General features: G+C 38.1%; 2 protein-coding genes across 2 annotated transcripts; both read left to right on the plus strand.

Moving 5' to 3' along the window:
* The first annotated feature begins 174 nt into the window (after positions 1 to 174).
* prelid3b (PRELI domain containing 3) lies at positions 175 to 11,062 on the plus strand. The gene is made up of 6 exons (XM_051896200.1): positions 175 to 333; positions 3,830 to 3,998; positions 5,629 to 5,718; positions 6,150 to 6,220; positions 6,982 to 7,084; positions 8,782 to 11,062. The coding sequence occupies exons 1-6, from the start codon at positions 302 to 304 to the stop codon at positions 8,896 to 8,898; spliced, it is 582 nt and encodes a 193-aa protein (XP_051752160.1). The 5' UTR covers positions 175 to 301; the 3' UTR covers positions 8,899 to 11,062.
* A 427-nt stretch (positions 11,063 to 11,489) lies between these two features.
* On the plus strand, positions 11,490 to 16,991 carry aurka (aurora kinase A). The gene is made up of 9 exons (XM_051896192.1): positions 11,490 to 11,724; positions 11,992 to 12,060; positions 12,432 to 12,726; positions 12,810 to 12,843; positions 13,418 to 13,609; positions 14,457 to 14,595; positions 14,689 to 14,837; positions 15,993 to 16,167; positions 16,568 to 16,991. Exons 2-9 carry the CDS (start codon positions 11,995 to 11,997, stop codon positions 16,736 to 16,738), a joined length of 1,221 nt encoding a protein of 406 aa, XP_051752152.1. The 5' UTR covers positions 11,490 to 11,724; positions 11,992 to 11,994; the 3' UTR covers positions 16,739 to 16,991.
* The last annotated feature ends 1,870 nt before the right edge of the window (positions 16,992 to 18,861 follow it).

Below are 18,861 nucleotides of genomic sequence, written 5' to 3' on the forward strand. Positions count from 1 at the left end.
TAACCTTTATTAATACACCTGGACAGTATGTGCACAAGAAGCACCTGACGTAACACACTTAATATCATGTAATGTTCCCGTACTGAACTTTAATGGCTGTTCCATGCATGCGCACATTCTCTGGGCGGGAGGTTTTCCATTCAGATCGCTCACTTCTGATTGGCTGGATCGCGTCCTGCGCCAGAACGTGCGTCACCGGTGGGCGGGGCCAGAGTGTCAGTGTTCTGGAACAAACGGCGGAAGCGGCGCGGAGTCACCAAGCAGCCCTCGCGCTTTTAACATCTACCGTTCATCAAGAACCATGAAGATCTGGACGTCAGAGCACATTTTCAAGTTAGTGAATGTCTTATGTTAAATTTTAATGAGGTTGGATGCTAATGTGAGAGCTTGAATGACAGGATTTGCTCGTCCGTGTGAACTGTGCACGAGGCGCCAATGTCTAACGTTACTCAACGGCTTCCTGTCAAACATTCAGTTTTATAAAAGTAATGTTTTTAATCTCCAGTGTATATACGTGGTTGTATTGAGCTAAAAGTGTTAGTAATGTAAATGTAAAAGCGATGGTTTTAGTTGATTTAGAAACTTTAGTTGTATGCTAATGCTATCATTTGCATTAGCATGTAACTAAAAATTGAGTAACTTTTACCGACATTACTAAAGATTAATAACTATAACTGCACCCAGAAGACCAATTGTTTACTAAAGACATTAGATAAAGAGTTGTGAACTACTCGCCGGTTAGTTACACAATCTAGCCGGCATGTCCTTGGCACTTGAAGGACTAGTGAAGAAGATAGCAGATCATGTTGAGTTTCTCTTCACACATTCTGTGTCATCTGTACTTTAGTATAAATAAATGCTTATTTTGTCCATTTCTCTCAAGAATGATGGGCTTAAGAAACAGTGACATATAAAAGCAATAGAGAATACACAATACAGTAAGAATCAATGTTCAGTTTTTGTATAAAGATTGTCTGATTAGAGATTTCATCAGTCTAACATTCCTAGGTTTGTTAGTACTCTATTGTGTCTGTATTGCTAATTATTGTCCTTTTACTGTGTATTATTTTATATTTATGTCTTTGTATTTTGTTTCTTAAGCCCCTCTTACTTGAGAGAAATGACCAAAATAAGAGTTTCATTGTACTAAAGTTTGCTTCAGTGGGTCAGCAGGGCAAACAACTAACTTTGAGGCTGATCCTGCTGTTTAGGGTGGTGATGATGATGATGTTGTCATAGTCTTATCAGCTGCGGTGGACATTGACTCAGAATTACAGATGTTCAGATGAGGTGACCTCTGAACCCGCGTGTGTAAATCTGCAGCCACATTGCGCAACTCTCCTTCATGACCTTTCCCCTACAACATGAACCTCCCGCCCGACGTCACGTGTCACATGACTGCTGACGGTCTCCCAGGCAACCATTCATATGACGGAACGTACTAGCTGAAGCCGCCAGGCTCTTCCTATTTTAGGAGTGGAGTGTTTACTTAATTTCAGACACACGAGTCCAAAAACAAACATGTTTAAAAAGCAACAAATGTTTCATTATAAAACATGCGAGCTTTTGTTCCAGGCTTGTTTATACTGTTCTCAGGACACACAGTCACATCCACATTTGTGACCCTGGACCACAACACCAGTCATAAGTCACATGGGTATATTTGTAGCAATAGCCAACAATACGTTATGCCAAAAATCATTAGGATATTAAGTAAAGATCATGTTCCATGAAGATATTTTGTAAATTTCTTACCGTAAATATATCAAAAATGTATTTTTGTGAGTGGATATGCATTGCTAAGGACTTCATTTGGACAACTTTAAAGGCGATTTTCTCAATATATATATTTTTTTTTTGCACCCTCAGATTCCAGATTTTCAAATAGTTGTATCTCGGGCAAATATTGTCCTATCCTAACAAACCATACATCAGTGGAAAGATTATTTATTCAGCTTTTCAGCTCTCATGTATAAATCTAAATTTCAAATTTGACCTTTATGGCTGGTTTTGTGGTCTAAGGTCATAAATTGATCATTAATCATAAATAAACTCTTAAAGTCACCATGAAATCAAAATTGACAATCTTTGTTGTGTTTTTATGGAAAATTGCAGTTTATTTATCGGTGCATATCATTATTGTGTTAAATTCATGTTCCTGGTAATCTTGAATCAGAATATCTTCCCCTCACTCTTGCAGCATCTCTTCTCTGATGATGAGGGCGGGGCAACCTGTCACTCACATGAGATCCACCAATAGCAAACCACAACCATCTAGTCAATTCCCCACAGACAAAATCAAGCCCCGCCCTACATTTGTTCTTGTTCCTGAAGCGTTTTATTCGGATATACGACATAAGGAAGAAAAGACCAGTGAAACTTCCCTTTTAAAGTATATCAAATTTGTTAAGTGACATGAAGATGCTTCCCTACTAACACAAACAAGCCAACAATAGAGAAATGAGATATTAATGACAAGTGTAGTAATGTGATGGTCTGAAAACAGTTGAGTGTTTTATTTTAAAGCATTGTGTTAAAAATATAAGATTGTACACAGAATATATCCAGTGAAAGATACTTTGGACATTGATTTCATATTAATTTCGTGCACTTCTAATGTTATCGATTTGTTTTGGTTTTTTCAATGTCCTAGTTCATCTTTCTTTTGAACATACTTTTTGCTTGTTGTTGCACTGTGCATCTCTTACAGAAGTGGCTGTAAATGTGGTTGCTGATGAAACCATAGTTGAATCCTCTTTCTGACTCTGTCGTTGAATGAAACTGCTTGTGATGTCCCACGGTCACATTGCAGACGTAACACAGCTCATGTGAAGTCTTAACTGAAGTCACTCCTCAGTGATTATATTACAGTCATGCACAGATGCAGACGCATTATATAACACCACCACACGCTGTCGTGTTGCGCTTCAGCTGCAATTAAACATGCTTAAAGGGGTCCTTGATCATTTTTTTTTTAACTTTAGTTAGTGTGTAATGTTGCTGTATGAGCATAAACAACATCTGCAAAGTTACAACGCTGAAATTTCAATGCAAAGGGAGACATTTTCTTTTACAGAAATCGCTTTTTAAGGAGTACAACGAACGGCTGGTAGGGACTACAACGAGCTTCTTCCCGAGTTGGTGACATCACTAAACCTAAAATTTACATAAACCCCGCCCCCGAGAACACGCAACAAAGGGGGCGAGGCCATGTTGGGCTGCTTTAGAGAAGAGGAAGAGTTGTTGTAGTAGAGTGTTGTTGTCATGCCGTCATTTTACGCCGGACTGCTTCACAAAAGAGGGTCAATTCAACACAAAAGATTAACATGACGGCACATGCTAGTGGATGAGTTGAATCAACTCCACAGCAACTACATAAATTTATCCACTAACCATTCAGAAACGTCTAAAAGTTGTAACTTCTTCCTGAGTATCTCCATCAGTGTCGACTCCGGTTTGAACAATGTAAGGCTGAACACTTTCGTCATTTTGGCTGCGTGAGATTCTCCAGCTTTGTTGTTGTTGAGCGACTGAAGCGCGAGCTGTTAAAGCCCCGCCCTCTTCTGGAAAGGGGGCGGGAGCAGCAGATAATTTGCATTTAAAGGGACACACACAAAAACGGCGTGTTTTTGCTCACACCCAAATAGGGGCAAATTTGACAAGCTATAATAAATGATCTGTGGGGGATTTTGAGCTGAAACTTCACACACACATTCTGGAGACACCAGAGACTGATATTACATCTTGTGAAAGGGGCATTATAGGTCCTCTTTAATATTTTCTGCTTTTAATATGTCAATAATAAAGTGTCTGCTTTTGTCTCTCACAGCCATCCATGGGAAACCGTGACCAAAGCTGCCATGCAGAAGTACCCAAACCCCATGAACCCCAGCGTGTTTGGCGTGGATGTGCTGGACCGTAACGTGGACCAGCAGGGACGCTTGCACAGCAAACGGCTGCTCAGCACTGAATGGGGTCTGCCGTCCATCGTTAGATCGGTACAAACTCCCTCCTTTTCTCCTAGATAAGACAGACTAATCTGTTTGTTTGCATGTTTTGTGGAATTAAAGCTAGCAGCTGACGTTAATCTTAAAACAGGAACTCAGTAGCTCTCATTGTTCTTGTCACGTTTGGTGGAAACCGTCAAGCCGAGGTGAAATCCTGCTCAGAGTTCAGTCACGCTGTTTGAGATGTTCGTATCCCTACTAACCTCTGTTTGGAGTGTGAGGATTCCTGACCTGTAGGCGAACTGACTGAATGGTTATATCGGTCTGGTTAGTCCTCAGCACATGTCGTTCTGGTGTCGTGTTTCTGAATGAACTGTTCCGCTGTGACGTATGACACGAGTGAGTTGTGACCTCTGCTTGTCGTCCTTGACCTGTTACATTCATTCTGCTCAAGGACCGCTGAAGGCCAAAACTTCCCAGTTTGAATCCTCGAGCTCTAGTCAGTTTGGTCTTTAAAGTTTTTGAAAGAAGTCTCTTCTGCTCACCAAGACTGATACAGTAAAATATGTGGAATATTATTACAATTCAAAATAGCAGTTTTCAATGTGAATATATAGTAAACTGTCATTTATTCCTGTGATCTGAATTTTCAGCATCATTACTCCAGTCTTCAGTGTCACATGATCCTTCAGAAATCATTCTAATATGATGATTTGCTGCTCAAGAAACATTTATGATTGTTTTATTAATCAAGGATGCATTAAATTGATCCAGAGTGACATTTATAATGTTACAAAAGCTGTTCTTTTAAACTTTCTATTCATCAAAGAATTCTGAAAAATAAAATGTATCACAGTTTCCACAAAAATATGAAGCAGCACAACTGTTCTCAACATTGATAATAATCATAAATGTTTCTTGAGCAGCAAATTGAGCAGTTTTTGCTTTTCGTCGGCTGTTTTTAAAGCGATGTTATGTTATTTTTATTCTGATGTTGCCATAATTGACACAAAAACACGATATGCTCTCATTGTGTCATATGCTCGCATTGTGATCATGTGGTCAACATGTGAACGTGACGTGATTGACTGGATTAATTCGGGATATTCCCAGGTCCAACCTTGTCTGGAACGCAGCATAAGCCTCTTCTCGTCGACTATTAGGGGGCAGCTCTACAATTTTTACTGTATTTTTGATCAAATAAATGCAACTTTGGTAAGCATTCTGAGTTCTATGTCTTCAAAAACTCCCAGAGAGCCAAGAGATTTGAACAAGATATTAAAGGGATCAAATGAAATGCGTTTCTGATCATTTTACAGAAGATGTGCATCCAAAGCTTTGAGTTTCCTGCACACATTATATTGCTGTTTGCATTCACACGTGTAGAATTACATAGAATTTTCTTGTTGTTGGAAACAGTCACAGTGGCGTCGTCTTGAGAAATAAATGAGATTTAAACCGTCTTCACGTGACTGACTTTGTGTAGTCGGTCCTAGTACAGGTCAAGATAATAGTAGAGTGTCGGTTAATTATAGTTTGTCTTGTTCTGTCTGTAAACTCAGAGATGTGGAGGGCACATTACACTGAGTGAAACTAAAGCCAAAACTGAGTGTGTCTTGAGATCACTGTCTGTTTGTGAAGATGTATGATTTAGACATCAACCCACTGTCTTTTTCCACAGATAATTGGCAACACACGGACATGTACGTACATCCAGGAGCACTCCATAGTCGATCCCAAAGAGAAAACCTTTGAGCTCCAGTCGACTAATGTAAGTGGCACGGCTGATATCAGTCAACTGTGGTTTATTACAAGCAACACGTGTCTGTGCACATGCTGTAACCAGATCATACTGAGTCAGCACTTTTCATTCACAATCTTATTTATATAGCCTGTGAACTGTCAGTGTTCCGGTTTTTCCCAATCATTATTAATTAAGTATCATTTGAAAGCTTAAACACTCAAACTCAGGTTGATGTGAATCTGTCAGGACGTTTCTGGTGTGTCAGTAAATCCTGTGCACCTTTTCTCATACATTCAAACATACATTCTGGCCTTTATATAGCAGTTAAGTTTGTGTGAATGTCATCTGGCCAGTCTGTGTTGCATTCTGGGAGGGCGTTGGTTTGTGTTATGGTTGTAAACAGCATATTTTGTAGATGTGTCATACCTCTCATGCTCTGCCTGATTTTCTCACCGTAGATCACTTTCACTAACATGGTATCTGTGGACGAGCGGCTCACATACCGACCGCACCCGGAGGACCCGGAGAAGTAAGATTCACTCTCTTTTTTTTTAAACTAGCTGTCTAAGCTAATACCAGCCTTGTTCTTCACATGCTGCTCCTCTTAAAGGGACAGTTCACCTAAAAATTTAAATCTCTTATTTACTCTCCAAATCAATTTGAAACACAAATGAAGATATTTGAAATGAAAACTGAGCGATTTCTGTCTCTCTTTTGAAAGAATATTCACTCTTAAAGCTTCAAAACATTCATAAAGAGATGGTGAATGTGAATGGAGCAGTTTATTTCAAGACTTTTGAAGAGACACGATCGCTTTATATGATCAACGGATTTAATTTAGGCTCTTATTCACATTGAACATTTAAGCAGAATCTCGATGAGGTTTGTTCTTGTGCTTCAAACAAATAGGGTTGAGCTTCTGTTTACCATATTTGATGTTCTATGTACGTTCGCTGATTAATGTTTATATGTAAATAAGAGCCTAAATTAACTCTGTTGATCATATGTCTCTTCAGAAGACCGTTTCATTCATATGGGTTTATTTTACCATCTCTTAATGAATGTTTTGAAGCGTTTTGGGTGCATAGACTTTAACTGGAGGAGAAGAAATCTCTCAGATTTCATTAAATGTTCTTCATTACTGTTTCAAAGATGAACAGAAGTCTTATGAGTTTGGAATGACATAAGGGAGAGTAACTGATGACAGAATTATAGTTTTTGGGTGAACTGTACCTTTAAACACCTCATGTATGTCGTGAACGTGTTCAATATCTGCTGCCGCTCCTACAGGACGATGCTCACCCAGGAGGCCATCATCTCTGTGAAGGGCGTCAGTCTGAGCAGCTATCTGGAGGGACTCATGGCATCCACCATCTCCACCAATGCTGGAAAGGTGAGCAAACAAAACACGCTTCACCAGTTACTGTCACGAGGGCGGGGCAACCTGTCACTCACATAAGATCCACTAATAGCAAACAATCAATTCCCCACAGACAAAATCAAGCCCCGCCCTAGATTTGTTCTTCCAGAAGCAGTTTCACTTGAATAATATCACACTATTTAATTAAAAGAATTGCTGAAATTAAATGTATATTTATTTGACATATTTACTAAATTAGAACTAAATAAATTAAATTAAAAATGAATTATATGAAGAACAACTTTTTGATTTTGTATAACTATTATTTCACAAATAAAGAAATTAGTAAAAATATGAATAAAAAGCTGTATCCAACAGGGCAATTAATTTTTATTTTTTAATAAAAACAAGATTATTACTAATAATAGAAAAGCAAATGCTTACAAATACTTACTTGTAATACATTTCTGTCTAATAATTTATTAGACAAACTGTTAAAAAGAGGCAGTAAACTAATTAAGATGGAGTATAGAGTACCTCAGGGATGACGTGTTTTTGTAGGCAAAACCCAGAAGCGAGTTAGCATTTTAGCACTTCCTAAAGTCAATGGGTTTTTTGAATGGGTTTTTGCTAAATTGCCTGAAATAAGGTCTGTGGTTAACAAAGCCTCTAAATATTTTCACGTCTTGATCTATGACGTAAAACACACCAGTTATAACACGCTTGTGATTTTTTTTAAACCTTTATTGTGTCTTAAAAACGGCGGTTGCTAACAAATTGCTAAAAGGGACTACTTCCTTTGGCGGGGACTTTAGACGTCATCATGACAAACAGGACATTTGGACAGCATTTCTCATGGATAAGTGGATAAGTATTCATACACAGCGCAGATCATAATCAGTGAGCATGTGTTTAAATAAAGTTGTTTTCTAAATAAAGTTTGAGGAAGCTTGGTGGTGGTGACGTTGATCCGTGACCATGGTGTGCTGTAGTCCGTTTATAGCCTACTGCTAGCTTTTTATATCTGACCACTTTATTTAGGCTTCAAAATGTGTTAATGTTGTGTTAACTTGTAAAGATTATCTTGATAGGCAAAACGTATAAGTGTCATAACCCTTTGTTAAACACAGAGCGTATTTTTTGCGATTTTCCAAAAGTCTATGGGAAAAATGCATTGGCCTTCGATCGAGGGAACCCGTGCGCCGCTAACTTCCGGGTTGGCCTACAAAAACACGTCATCCCTGAGGTACTCTATAGGAGCTCTGGCATTCTCAGTGCTGTCAAAATAAAAGTTCTCTGTGCTGTCAAAATAAGAGTCAGATGCAGTCTATTAACACTGCCAAATATTGACAGATTCGTGAGTGAATCAAGTGTCAGTTCAGTGAGCCGTTCACAAATAGCTCAGAATGATTCATTTATGAACTCGTCTGAATTTGAATTCCTCCAGCTATAAAACTGAACTGATCTGAATAATGACAGTATTGTCTTCTGTAGAGCTGCTTTACAGCAGAATTTGAATTAGTCTCATATTATGACGTTTGCATAATTGATTCTGTTATTTTCCTGTTTATTACTGTGAAGATGTTGTGAAACAGTCTGTACAGTATAAATCTGTATAAAGAGCTGTAGAAATAAAGCTGACTTGATCACAAACAACTAGACAAATAATGGATGTTCAGTGGCTAAAAGATCTAACAGTCAGTCTGACTTGTGAATGTTTGCGTCCGCAGGGTCGCGAGGCGATGGAGTGGGTGATCAGACGTCTGAACACAGAGATCGAGGAGCTGGCCATCACAGCGAGAGGAACCATGCGGACGCCCATGGCCGCAGCCGTCACCGAGAAATGAGAGCCAGCGCACGGCCTTCCTCTCTGTCGCTGCTCTTCTCTATGTGTCTTTTTTCCAGTCGTGGAAATTCATTCTCTGCGTCCTACGCATTCAAGCCTCTACATTAGAGACTGTCGGGACGTCGAGCGGCAGAGAGAGACGGTCCGGGGTTTCGACATTGACCGCTGTTGACGCACAACAAGAAGACAACGAAGGGGAAGAGTTGAGCGCTCATCCATGATGAACTCTCAAAAGTAGTTTTAATGAATCAGTATAACGGGACATTTACACAGCGCGAACAGATCGATGCTCAGACGGAACGTATGCCATGATCCATTCGCCACGTTTAGCTCTGTTACATGAATGCAGCTGTTCGACGCTGGCTAGCATTGCTTCACCAGCACTTACACACTTGAAAATTAGTTAGTAATATTATAACTTATTTTATTATTATATTATACTGTTAACACTTAGCATCAAGGAAGGGAACAAACTAGATTTCGGAGGACCATCTCAGATGTTGGATTCTTCAGATCGCGCCTCCTTAGAAAACAAAGGAGCACTAAATGACATATAAAACTACAGAGAATAGAATGATTATCATCAAGTGACTCTAGAATGTTCCATGGACTGCTAATGACCTCCTTCCCTCTGTAGTGAACATGTGCTTTGACTTTAATTGATCAGGAGGCAGTTGGGATGTTGTATCCAGACGTGAGGCGTTCTTTACCCTCGGAGGGTAAAATGTGTGTGATGATGGGAAACATCAGAAATGAATGGAAGCTTGTTTCCGCCACTAAATAAAAAAAAATAAAAAAAACATAATTGTGACTTTTTATCTCACAATTCTGTGTTTTTTTTCCTCACAATTGGACACTATAAAGTCAGAATTGCGAATTATAGAGTCAGAATTGAGACTTTTTTAAACAAAATCTTTTCACAAATTTGACTATAACATGCAATTGCGGGTTATAAAGTCAGAATTGCGCGATATAAATTCACAATTGTTATATAAAGTCAGAATTGCGTGATATAAATTTGTAATTGTCATATAGTCAGAATTGCGCGATATAAATTCGCAATTGTCATATAGTCAGAATTGCAACTTTTTAAATCTTTTCGCAAATTTGACTAACATGCAATTGCGGGTTATAAAGTCAGAATTGCGCGATATAAATTCATAATTGTCATATAGTCAGAATTGCAACTTTTTAAAACTTTTCGCAAATTTGACTATAACATGCAGTTGCACAATATAAAATCATATCACGCAAGTTTATATCACACAGTTCTGACTTTATAACTCGCAATTGCATGTTAAAGTCAAATTTGCGAAAAAAGTAAGAAAATAAAATAAAAAAAATCTTGCAATTCTCACTTTATAACTTTCAGTTCTGACGCAATTCTGACTTTTTTAACTCGCAATTCCGACTATATATCACACAATTCTGACATATCTTGCAATTCTGAACAAAAAGCCAGAATTGTGAGATATAGTCGTAATTACCTTTTTTATTGTTTGGTGGAAACAAGCTTCCATAGAAATGTGCCTTTGGACACTAGCGTTCTGCAGTGTTTGATTTGAGGAGGGTGAAATACATTCTATTTATTTATTTATATTTTGTAGGTTTATGTAATTTCATGCAATACGTGCATCCACAATTCACAACTCCAGCATCATCTTTGTCAATGGCGGGAAAACGGTACCAATGTGCAGATGAATATCAGTCCAGAACTTCTTCAGGAATGCAGATGTAATTATGTAAAAAAAAAAACCATGAAGATGGTAGTTATGTTTGTGGATGTGTGTTATTGCTTCAGCACAGAAACCTTGTGTTTTAGTTTCCTTCTCAATTGAAATTTGGATTGAAGAGCTTCTGTTTTATTTTTGGGGTTTACTTCAGTTTTCATCTCTGGAATATTATGACGAACTAAAATAAAACATGACTGCATTTAACAACTTATTTATATTGAATGTAAATGTTTGTTACAGGCATATTTGGTATTAAATCACAAAAGCAGAAACTTGGTGAAAAGGTTGAAAATGTTTAGCAATGAATTAAATGTCTAGTTTGTTTTAGAGTTAAGGAGATGTCTCTGAATGATCTCGGTTCATCGTTTGTTCTCAGAACACAGCCAAAGCTGTTTACAAGTGTTGAAATAAACTAACGTTCATACTAAATAATGGCTTGTGTATTTTGTGAACTTTAAAGGAGGAACAACGTCTGTGTCTCTCACAGGAAACTGACTGAAGCAAATTTGTGGTTATTTATTTACTATTTAGAAGGAGTTTGTTTGAAAATAACCAAACCTCTTTCATTTTTAACTAAATTATTCACATACAATTGGGTTTGATGGAAGAAAACCAGACAAATTAATAAGGCTCTAATGTCCTTATTTGGCCTTTACATCACACACATAAAGGCTAGTAACCATTAGATTTAATTGTAATATTGTAGCCCGCTCATTAGCGCCACCTGCTGGTCATCCGCAATGGTACATTTTCCCGGCTTCACTTGCGGGGCGCTTGCGTCACATGACGGAGTCTCCAACAACCAATAAGATTCCAGTTTACTGTGCCATCTGACCAATCAGAATCCGTACAATATTTAAAGGTATTTAAAAGTGGGTTATTTGAAATTAAACAGGCCAGGATCGCAGTCGCTGAGGAGAATCGCTTCCGCCTGTCGAGTAATAAATATAGTTATTCATGAGTTTTCTCGATATTAAATATCACACACGACGGATTTAGTCGATGGTAACGTGTTATTAATACGGCGAGGAGGAAATCATCGTGTTTCTGTCGTATTTTGAGGAGGATTTGTCGTGTGGAAACGGCTGACGGAGGTAACGGCACTGTCCTTATCACAGAACGACCCAAAAATACTCAAAAACGCTTTTGAATTTAATTTAAAATTGACTGATTCTTTTTATTTTATTCTATAAACATGTTTTTTGATGGAAACTTTAGTTTGTAAGTCATCTAAACGGTGACCATCGTGTGACGGTTTAATATTTGTTCTCTATTGGATATTAATCTAGTACACTTACTTTCTCTTCTGATTTGATTAAGTTATGTATTTAATCAATTAATATGTCGTTGTTCGAACTCAGAATATGGAAACAGCTTCAAGAACCAAATCAAGCAAAGATCTGAAGATTCAACGACCTGAAAATGAGAAGGTATTTTAGTGGAATTGCATATTGTTAGAAGTTTGTTCTCAGGAAATTAGCATATTGATAAGATATTTTAAAGATTTTTTTCCAGTACCTTCTATTTGCTACTTTTTGAAAGTCACAAACTTCTGTTATGTAACGTAAACATGTCATATGCAACTGTTAAATGCTATATATATATATAATCAAAGTCATTATTTAAATGTTTAAATATTTAAATGTTTCACAGGTGATTCTATCCATCTGACATTTCAGGAGTGTTTCATTGTTACCTTTTTCAAATGTTGCTACATGTTTCAGAATGTTCAAAGAACATTAAAAAGTAGCATTTGCAAAATGATATAATGGAATGTTTGCTCAACTCTGATGTTCTGCAGGGTTCTGTCAGCGGACCCAAAAGAGTTCCGGTGACACAGAGCACCCAGAAGCCCGTGTCGACCCCGCACACGCGTGTTCTCGGGACGGCACATGGACCGCAACGCATTCAGCGTCCTGTGAGTCAGCAGAAGCCCGCTGGAGTCTCGGTTCCTGTGAAAACCTCGTGTCCTGGAGACCAGAATGTCAATCCAGATCAACTCAAAACAACAACGCAACACAAACCGCAACCAAAGCCGGTTCATGTAATTGAGCCTAATAAAGCGTCCGAACCCAGCAAGCAGGACAAACCTCCCCGTAAGCATGGATAAGTCCATTCCTTTTTATATCCTTACTTCACAATTGAGAACATTATAATGACCCTTTCTGTTCTCTTCCAGAAACTCCTTCCAATGGAACGTCCAATACTTCCAAGTAAGTTGTTTACAAATTATAAACAAACCCTATGAATTCAGTCCCAATGTTGGGAGCATTTTTTTTTGTTTTGTTTTGTTTTTAAATCTAATACCAGTTGCTGAATAGTTCATTCCAGGATGACGCAAGTTTTTAATATTAGGAGAAGATAGACATGTTTATTTTTATTATGAATATTGTACATTTTATTACTGTTGAGTTTGCCTACAGATATAGCCTTTGATACTGGTATTGCGTTAAATGATAGATAAAGGCATGTTTTATTAGATTGTGCCGGGTTTAATCCCACGAGGAAACCTTCTTTTATTCACTTTGGAAGAAAAGTTTAACAAAGTTAAAACAAATAGTTTGAGTGACTACTTTAAATATTTAGACTTTTTTAAAAGTGTAGTTGTCACCTTAAGGCCATTTTAAATATATTTTTTTAAACTTAAATATTAACCTGTATTCTTGATGACAGTTTTCCTTATGGCTCGTGGATAATTGGAAGGACTTGTTGTTTAATGCCTTCAAATTTTTTTTTTTTTTAAACTGAGGAATGGTCATGACAGTCTGTGTTTTGTCTATTCTTTAGGAAAGCGTGGAGTTTAGAGAATTTCGACATTGGCCGAGCTCTGGGCAAAGGCAAGTTTGGGAGTGTGTATCTAGCCAGGGAACGTCAGACCAAGTTTATCTTGGCGCTCAAGGTTCTGTTTAAAAAGCAGCTGGAAAAAGCCGGCGTGGAGCACCAGCTGCGGCGGGAGGTGGAGATCCAGTCTCATCTCAGGTTGGTGTGGCTGTTTTTATCACTTTAAGGCTGGAAAACTATACTTTTTTGCCGATTTTTGTTTTTCTGGACGAGTCGGTGCTAGGCCTGTCACGATAACTACTTTTTGTTGGGCGATATATTGTCCCAGAAATAGGTGCGATATGTGATTGTCATTTAAAGACCATTTTATGCCACTGAATATATATATAACAACATAATAATGCAAGTAGGCCTACGCACTTTCAAATGGCTAATATTTAGACACTGGAATTGAAGTGTCAAAAAATAACTATAATGCTGAATAATAAAAAACCCTTTGTTAACAAAGTGCAAAACAACAATTGGAACAAAACAAACACACTTGCAAATGCAATAAAGATGTATATATGGAGATTATCCATGTACAGATTTTTCCCGGACCTTCTTTTCTCAGTAAAGTAAGGGGTGCACAAACGCTACTTAGCGGTCAGATGTCTACATGAACAAAGGCACAGATGTCACAGCTGCTAAATCAAGAGGTGTGTTTTAAAAGTTGAAGAACTTCTTTTAACTTGAGCGTTGCACATTTATAACGCCATTTCATGCGCAAGATGCTGCGAAAGACGCGAGCGCAGTGGTCAAATTCGCCCGGAGCTATCGCCTCTGTCACGGAGAACGGATAAGATGACAGGCAGAGTGATCGGCAAAATGTTGGTGACGTTTATTTTTGTGTAACATAATAGGTAAAATATCACGTCATCATGTTCATATATTGTGCAATACATCTATCGATTATCGCGACAGGCCTAGTTGGTGCTAATTGCTGTGTGTATGATGGGCAAAGACTGTTGTGAAGTGAACTGACTCTTGTTTCCTCCTTTTTCAGACATCCCAATATCCTGCGTCTCTATGGTTACTTCCACGACACGTCACGTGTTTATCTCATCCTAGAGTTTGCTCCCAAAGGAGAGCTGTACGGAGAGCTGCAGCGCTGCGGGACTTTCGATGACCAGCGAAGTGCCACTGTAAGAAAGCGTTGTTTCATTCATACATTAAATACTAGCAAAGTGTATCAAGACTTTAGGTACAATAACGTCCCATAATGTGTCTGTTTGCAGTATATAATGGAGCTTGCAGATGCCCTGAGCTACTGCCACTCAAAGAACGTGATCCACAGAGACATTAAACCTGAGAACCTGCTGCTGGGGGCCAATGGAGAGCTGAAGATCGCAGACTTTGGATGGTCTGTCCACACGCCCTCCTCCAGGTGAGTCGTCTTCTGCTTACATGGTTCGCTATGATTCAGGCAGATGTTAATGCGGTTTTCACAGGTGGAGTCATCAGAACTTGACCTGTTAACTGTCGGTGTCCCTTTAAAACATTTCAGTGGGCTCCTCCCCCTAGTGGGCGGTGTCATGTTTCAAATTTTATGAAGTTTACTACACTATAGTCAAATCTTACACATAGTTGGAAAGGTCAAAGACTTAAGGTTCCGTATTTGCACACTGTTTCATATGGAAGCTTGTTTTCGCCATGAAATAAAAACTAAAAAAGATAATTGTGACTATCTTACAATTCTGACTTTTTTTTTTCTTACGAGTTATAAAGTCAGTTACGTGATATAAACTCACAATTTAGACTTTATAACTCGCAATTGCAATCTCAATTCTGAGAAAGTCAGAATTGTGAGATAGATAAATCGCAATTACCTTTTTTTTTTTTTTTTTTTTTTTTTTATAATTTTATTTAGTGGTGGAAACAAGCTTCCGTAGTTTTGTGATCTTGCTACAGAAGTGTTTTAATTTGATAGGAGAATGCATCAAAAAATGTCAATAGTGTTTGTCGCCCAGTGGCTGTTTTTGGTACAGCGCTTTAAAATCTCACATGAACTGCAATTGTGACGCCATCTTCAAATTTGGAACACAACTTGATTAGACGTGGCTTTAATTCTCTAGCAATCTTAGTCCAAATTGTGTGTAATGCATATTTTGTAAAAATAAATGTTTAGTTCAGTACATCTTGTTTTACTCCTTTTATACATCTTTCTTTCACGTTAAGGTGCAAAAAGAGGGGTGACTGTTAACAGGTTTAGCTCTGGTTTTGTGAGTTTGTTTTATTAAAGGTAAATGTGTAGCATGTCCTTGTTCATGAGAAGGATGTTTTTGCTTGTTGGTTTAGGGTAGGGGTGTCCAAACTTGGTCCTGGAGGGCCACAGTCCTGCAGAGTTTAGCTCCAACTTACCACAACACACCTTCCTGGAAGTTTCCTGTATGCCTAAAAACCTTGATTAGCTGTTTCAGGTGTGTTTAATTGGGGTTGGAGCTAAACTCTGCAGGACATTGGCCCTCCAGGAGCAGGATTGGACAGCCCTGTTTTAGGGTAACTGTTGTTAATTCCTCTGTTTATCATGCGTCTGTTACAGGAGGTCGACGCTGTGCGGTACACTGGACTACCTTCCTCCGGAGATGATCGAAGGCAAAACGCATGATGAGAAGGTTGATCTCTGGAGTCTTGGCGTGCTTTGCTATGAGTTTTTGGTTGGCCGTCCACCTTTTGAAACAAAGAGCCATGAAGAGACGTACCGCAAGATTTCTAGAGTAAGTGAAATGTTTGAGCTTCTAACTTTGCACAGATGACCAGAACATTAAATTAGGTCAATATATGCTGTAAAAGTAGTATTTATTAAATCATGTCATATAACAAAGCTTATTGTGAAGGGTTACCAATGTAAGTTATTATTGTGTGCTTAGATAAACAGGGTTGCGTTAAAGGGAATTATCAAAGATTAGAGGCTCTTGTTAATTTTTAGTTCACCCAAAAAGGAAAATTGTAATTTTTACTCGCCCTCATGTTGTTCCAAACATGTATAAATGTCTTTGTTCTGCTCAACACAAAGAAATATATATTATAAATGTTTCTAACCAAACTGTTGTGTGGCACCATTGACTTCCATAGTATGGAAAAATACATTCTCAAACCATATCTCTTTGTGTTCAGGTTGAGTTTACCTATCCAGCGCATGTAAGCGAGGGCAGCAGAGACCTGATCAATAGACTACTAAAGCATAACCCAATGCACCGACTTCCCATCCAGGGAGTAATGGTTCACCCTTGGGTTGTGGAGAACTCCACCAAAAAGCCAACCACTCGCACAGCCGCCGACAACTGAGGACATGCTGGTATTGCAGTTTGAAATTTTCACTCTTCAGATGGGAATTTTTGGAACAAAACAGACTGATGTGGCAGTAATTTGTCTTGTTGATCTTTCCTGCCACTCTTTGGCAAACTTTATAATTTGTATGTTGCTTTTTTGTGTTTGTGCTCTTCACATGCTACAATTTACATGCATTTGTAAATATGTAATTAAGACACAAATTGTAAAGTTTTAACCATTACTTGAAACAATAAATATTCTCTTTTTTTATAATAACTTGTAAGGATCTCAATATAACTTTTAATGTATTTTTTTCTGTGTTTAGGAATAAATTCCTTTAAGTGAAAACATTTGTTGAATGACTTATTTTGAAAATGTCTGTTATATTAAATATTTGTATTTTAATATCATCTGATAATGCTATTTATTGCTCTCAAATATTATGCTCTCTGATATTGGTTAAATCTATATTTTATTGAAGGCCAGGTCTATATGATAAATGCTGACATGTGATGTGGTTTAATCCAAATAGACAACGGCGGGGTTTTTTTGTTAAAGTAGCCTATCACCTGAATTTGAGTATTTCTGTCTATTAGTAACCTTGACCCCCTAAATCTATTTAGTTTTTTTATTTGAATGACTTTTGTTTGTTCTGATTTCGTCATGAAGATAGCCAATGCTGCTGACATGGTGTAATAAATATCTGGTTTAATACAAAACTCTGCTAGGGGAGAACAGAAGGAATGAGAAAGGAGCGCATGCTTTGCTAAGGTGGGTTTGCTGTTGTAGAAGTTCTTGTTCCAATCTCATTGGCGCCTTCGCATATTCAAACTTCGCGCCTCGACGTGACGGTTGAAGTTTGTAAATTTGAACATGAAGGCGCGAAATTTGAGCGCGCTTTTTTTTTTTTTCTTCAGCGAATAACTCGAATTTCTTCTATTGATACTTTTATTATTAATTATTATTATTATTAAAGCCTCGTCTCCACACTCGGTCCTGGAGGGCCACTGTCCTGCAGAGTTTAGCTTTAACTAACTTGCCTCAACACGCCTGCCTGGACGTTTCTAGTATGCCTTATTAAACCTTGATTAGCTGGTTCAGGTGTGTTTAATTGGGGTTGGAGCTAAACTCTGCAGGACTGGCCCTACAGGACCGAGTTTGGAGAACCCTGGCCTAAACACTGTACTTCGACGGTATGGAAAACGACATTCAGGACATTCTGCTAATCTTCTGTTATGGAGAAAGTCAAGCGGGTTTGGCACGAAAATGAGGGTGAGTTACGATAAAATTTCAGTTTTGTCAATTCCAAACAGTCTTCGACAAAATATTCTTCTACTCTGTGGCAAATTTTGTTGTTAACACGGTTAAACAGTTTAACGCTCTTGTCAGTTTAGGTGCTAAGCTTGATTTCAGGTCAACAATGTTTAGATGTTTCAAACGGCATGTCTCTCTTTGTGTTTGTCTGGCCATAGAAGAAAAACTATCGGTAACAGCTGTTTTGCAAAGCCTGTAAAATACTGATTCGTGACTTGTTTTTTCGGCTGTATCGTCTCTTCTTATTTCATGTTTCCGCGAGGTGGCGCCTCATTCACAGTCTCTCAGACTTCGCGAGTTCCAGTAATGAGAAAATGGCTCCTCTGGTTGAACTCTAATTCCCACAATCCAACACGACTGATGTTTGTCAGTTTTCTACAAGCGTTAATATAGAAATATTATGGTTTATAACTTATCCTTACAAAATGGCGGTGCAATACAGTGTCATGCAGAATTATTTTGTGGATATATATAAAATTTAAAACCTCAGTTTTTTGTGTAGCTACAATCTTTTTGCCCATTTGGAATGTCTTATGTATTTTTCATATTTTTCTATCGACTTTCACTGTCAGCCTGTTCTCATTTTTTTTTTTTTTTTTTCAGTCTTTGTTCAGACGCGCGCACACGCAAACCACGTGAATGCACGCGTCTCTGTAATTTTTTTTTTAAAACATTTATTTTTTTAGCTTCAGTAACTGAGAAACAGCCCATCCAGATGTCTGTGTGCTCACAAGGTTTACCTGAGGAATCAGAGCCGCAAGCAAAAATCTGTCGTGCATTTTCTGTATGAGTTCACTTCATTCTTTCATTGTCTGTTGCGCAGT

Source organism: Ctenopharyngodon idella, chromosome 6 (genome assembly GCF_019924925.1).
Source record: "Ctenopharyngodon idella isolate HZGC_01 chromosome 6, HZGC01, whole genome shotgun sequence".
Lineage (NCBI taxonomy): Eukaryota > Metazoa > Chordata > Actinopteri > Cypriniformes > Xenocyprididae > Ctenopharyngodon > Ctenopharyngodon idella.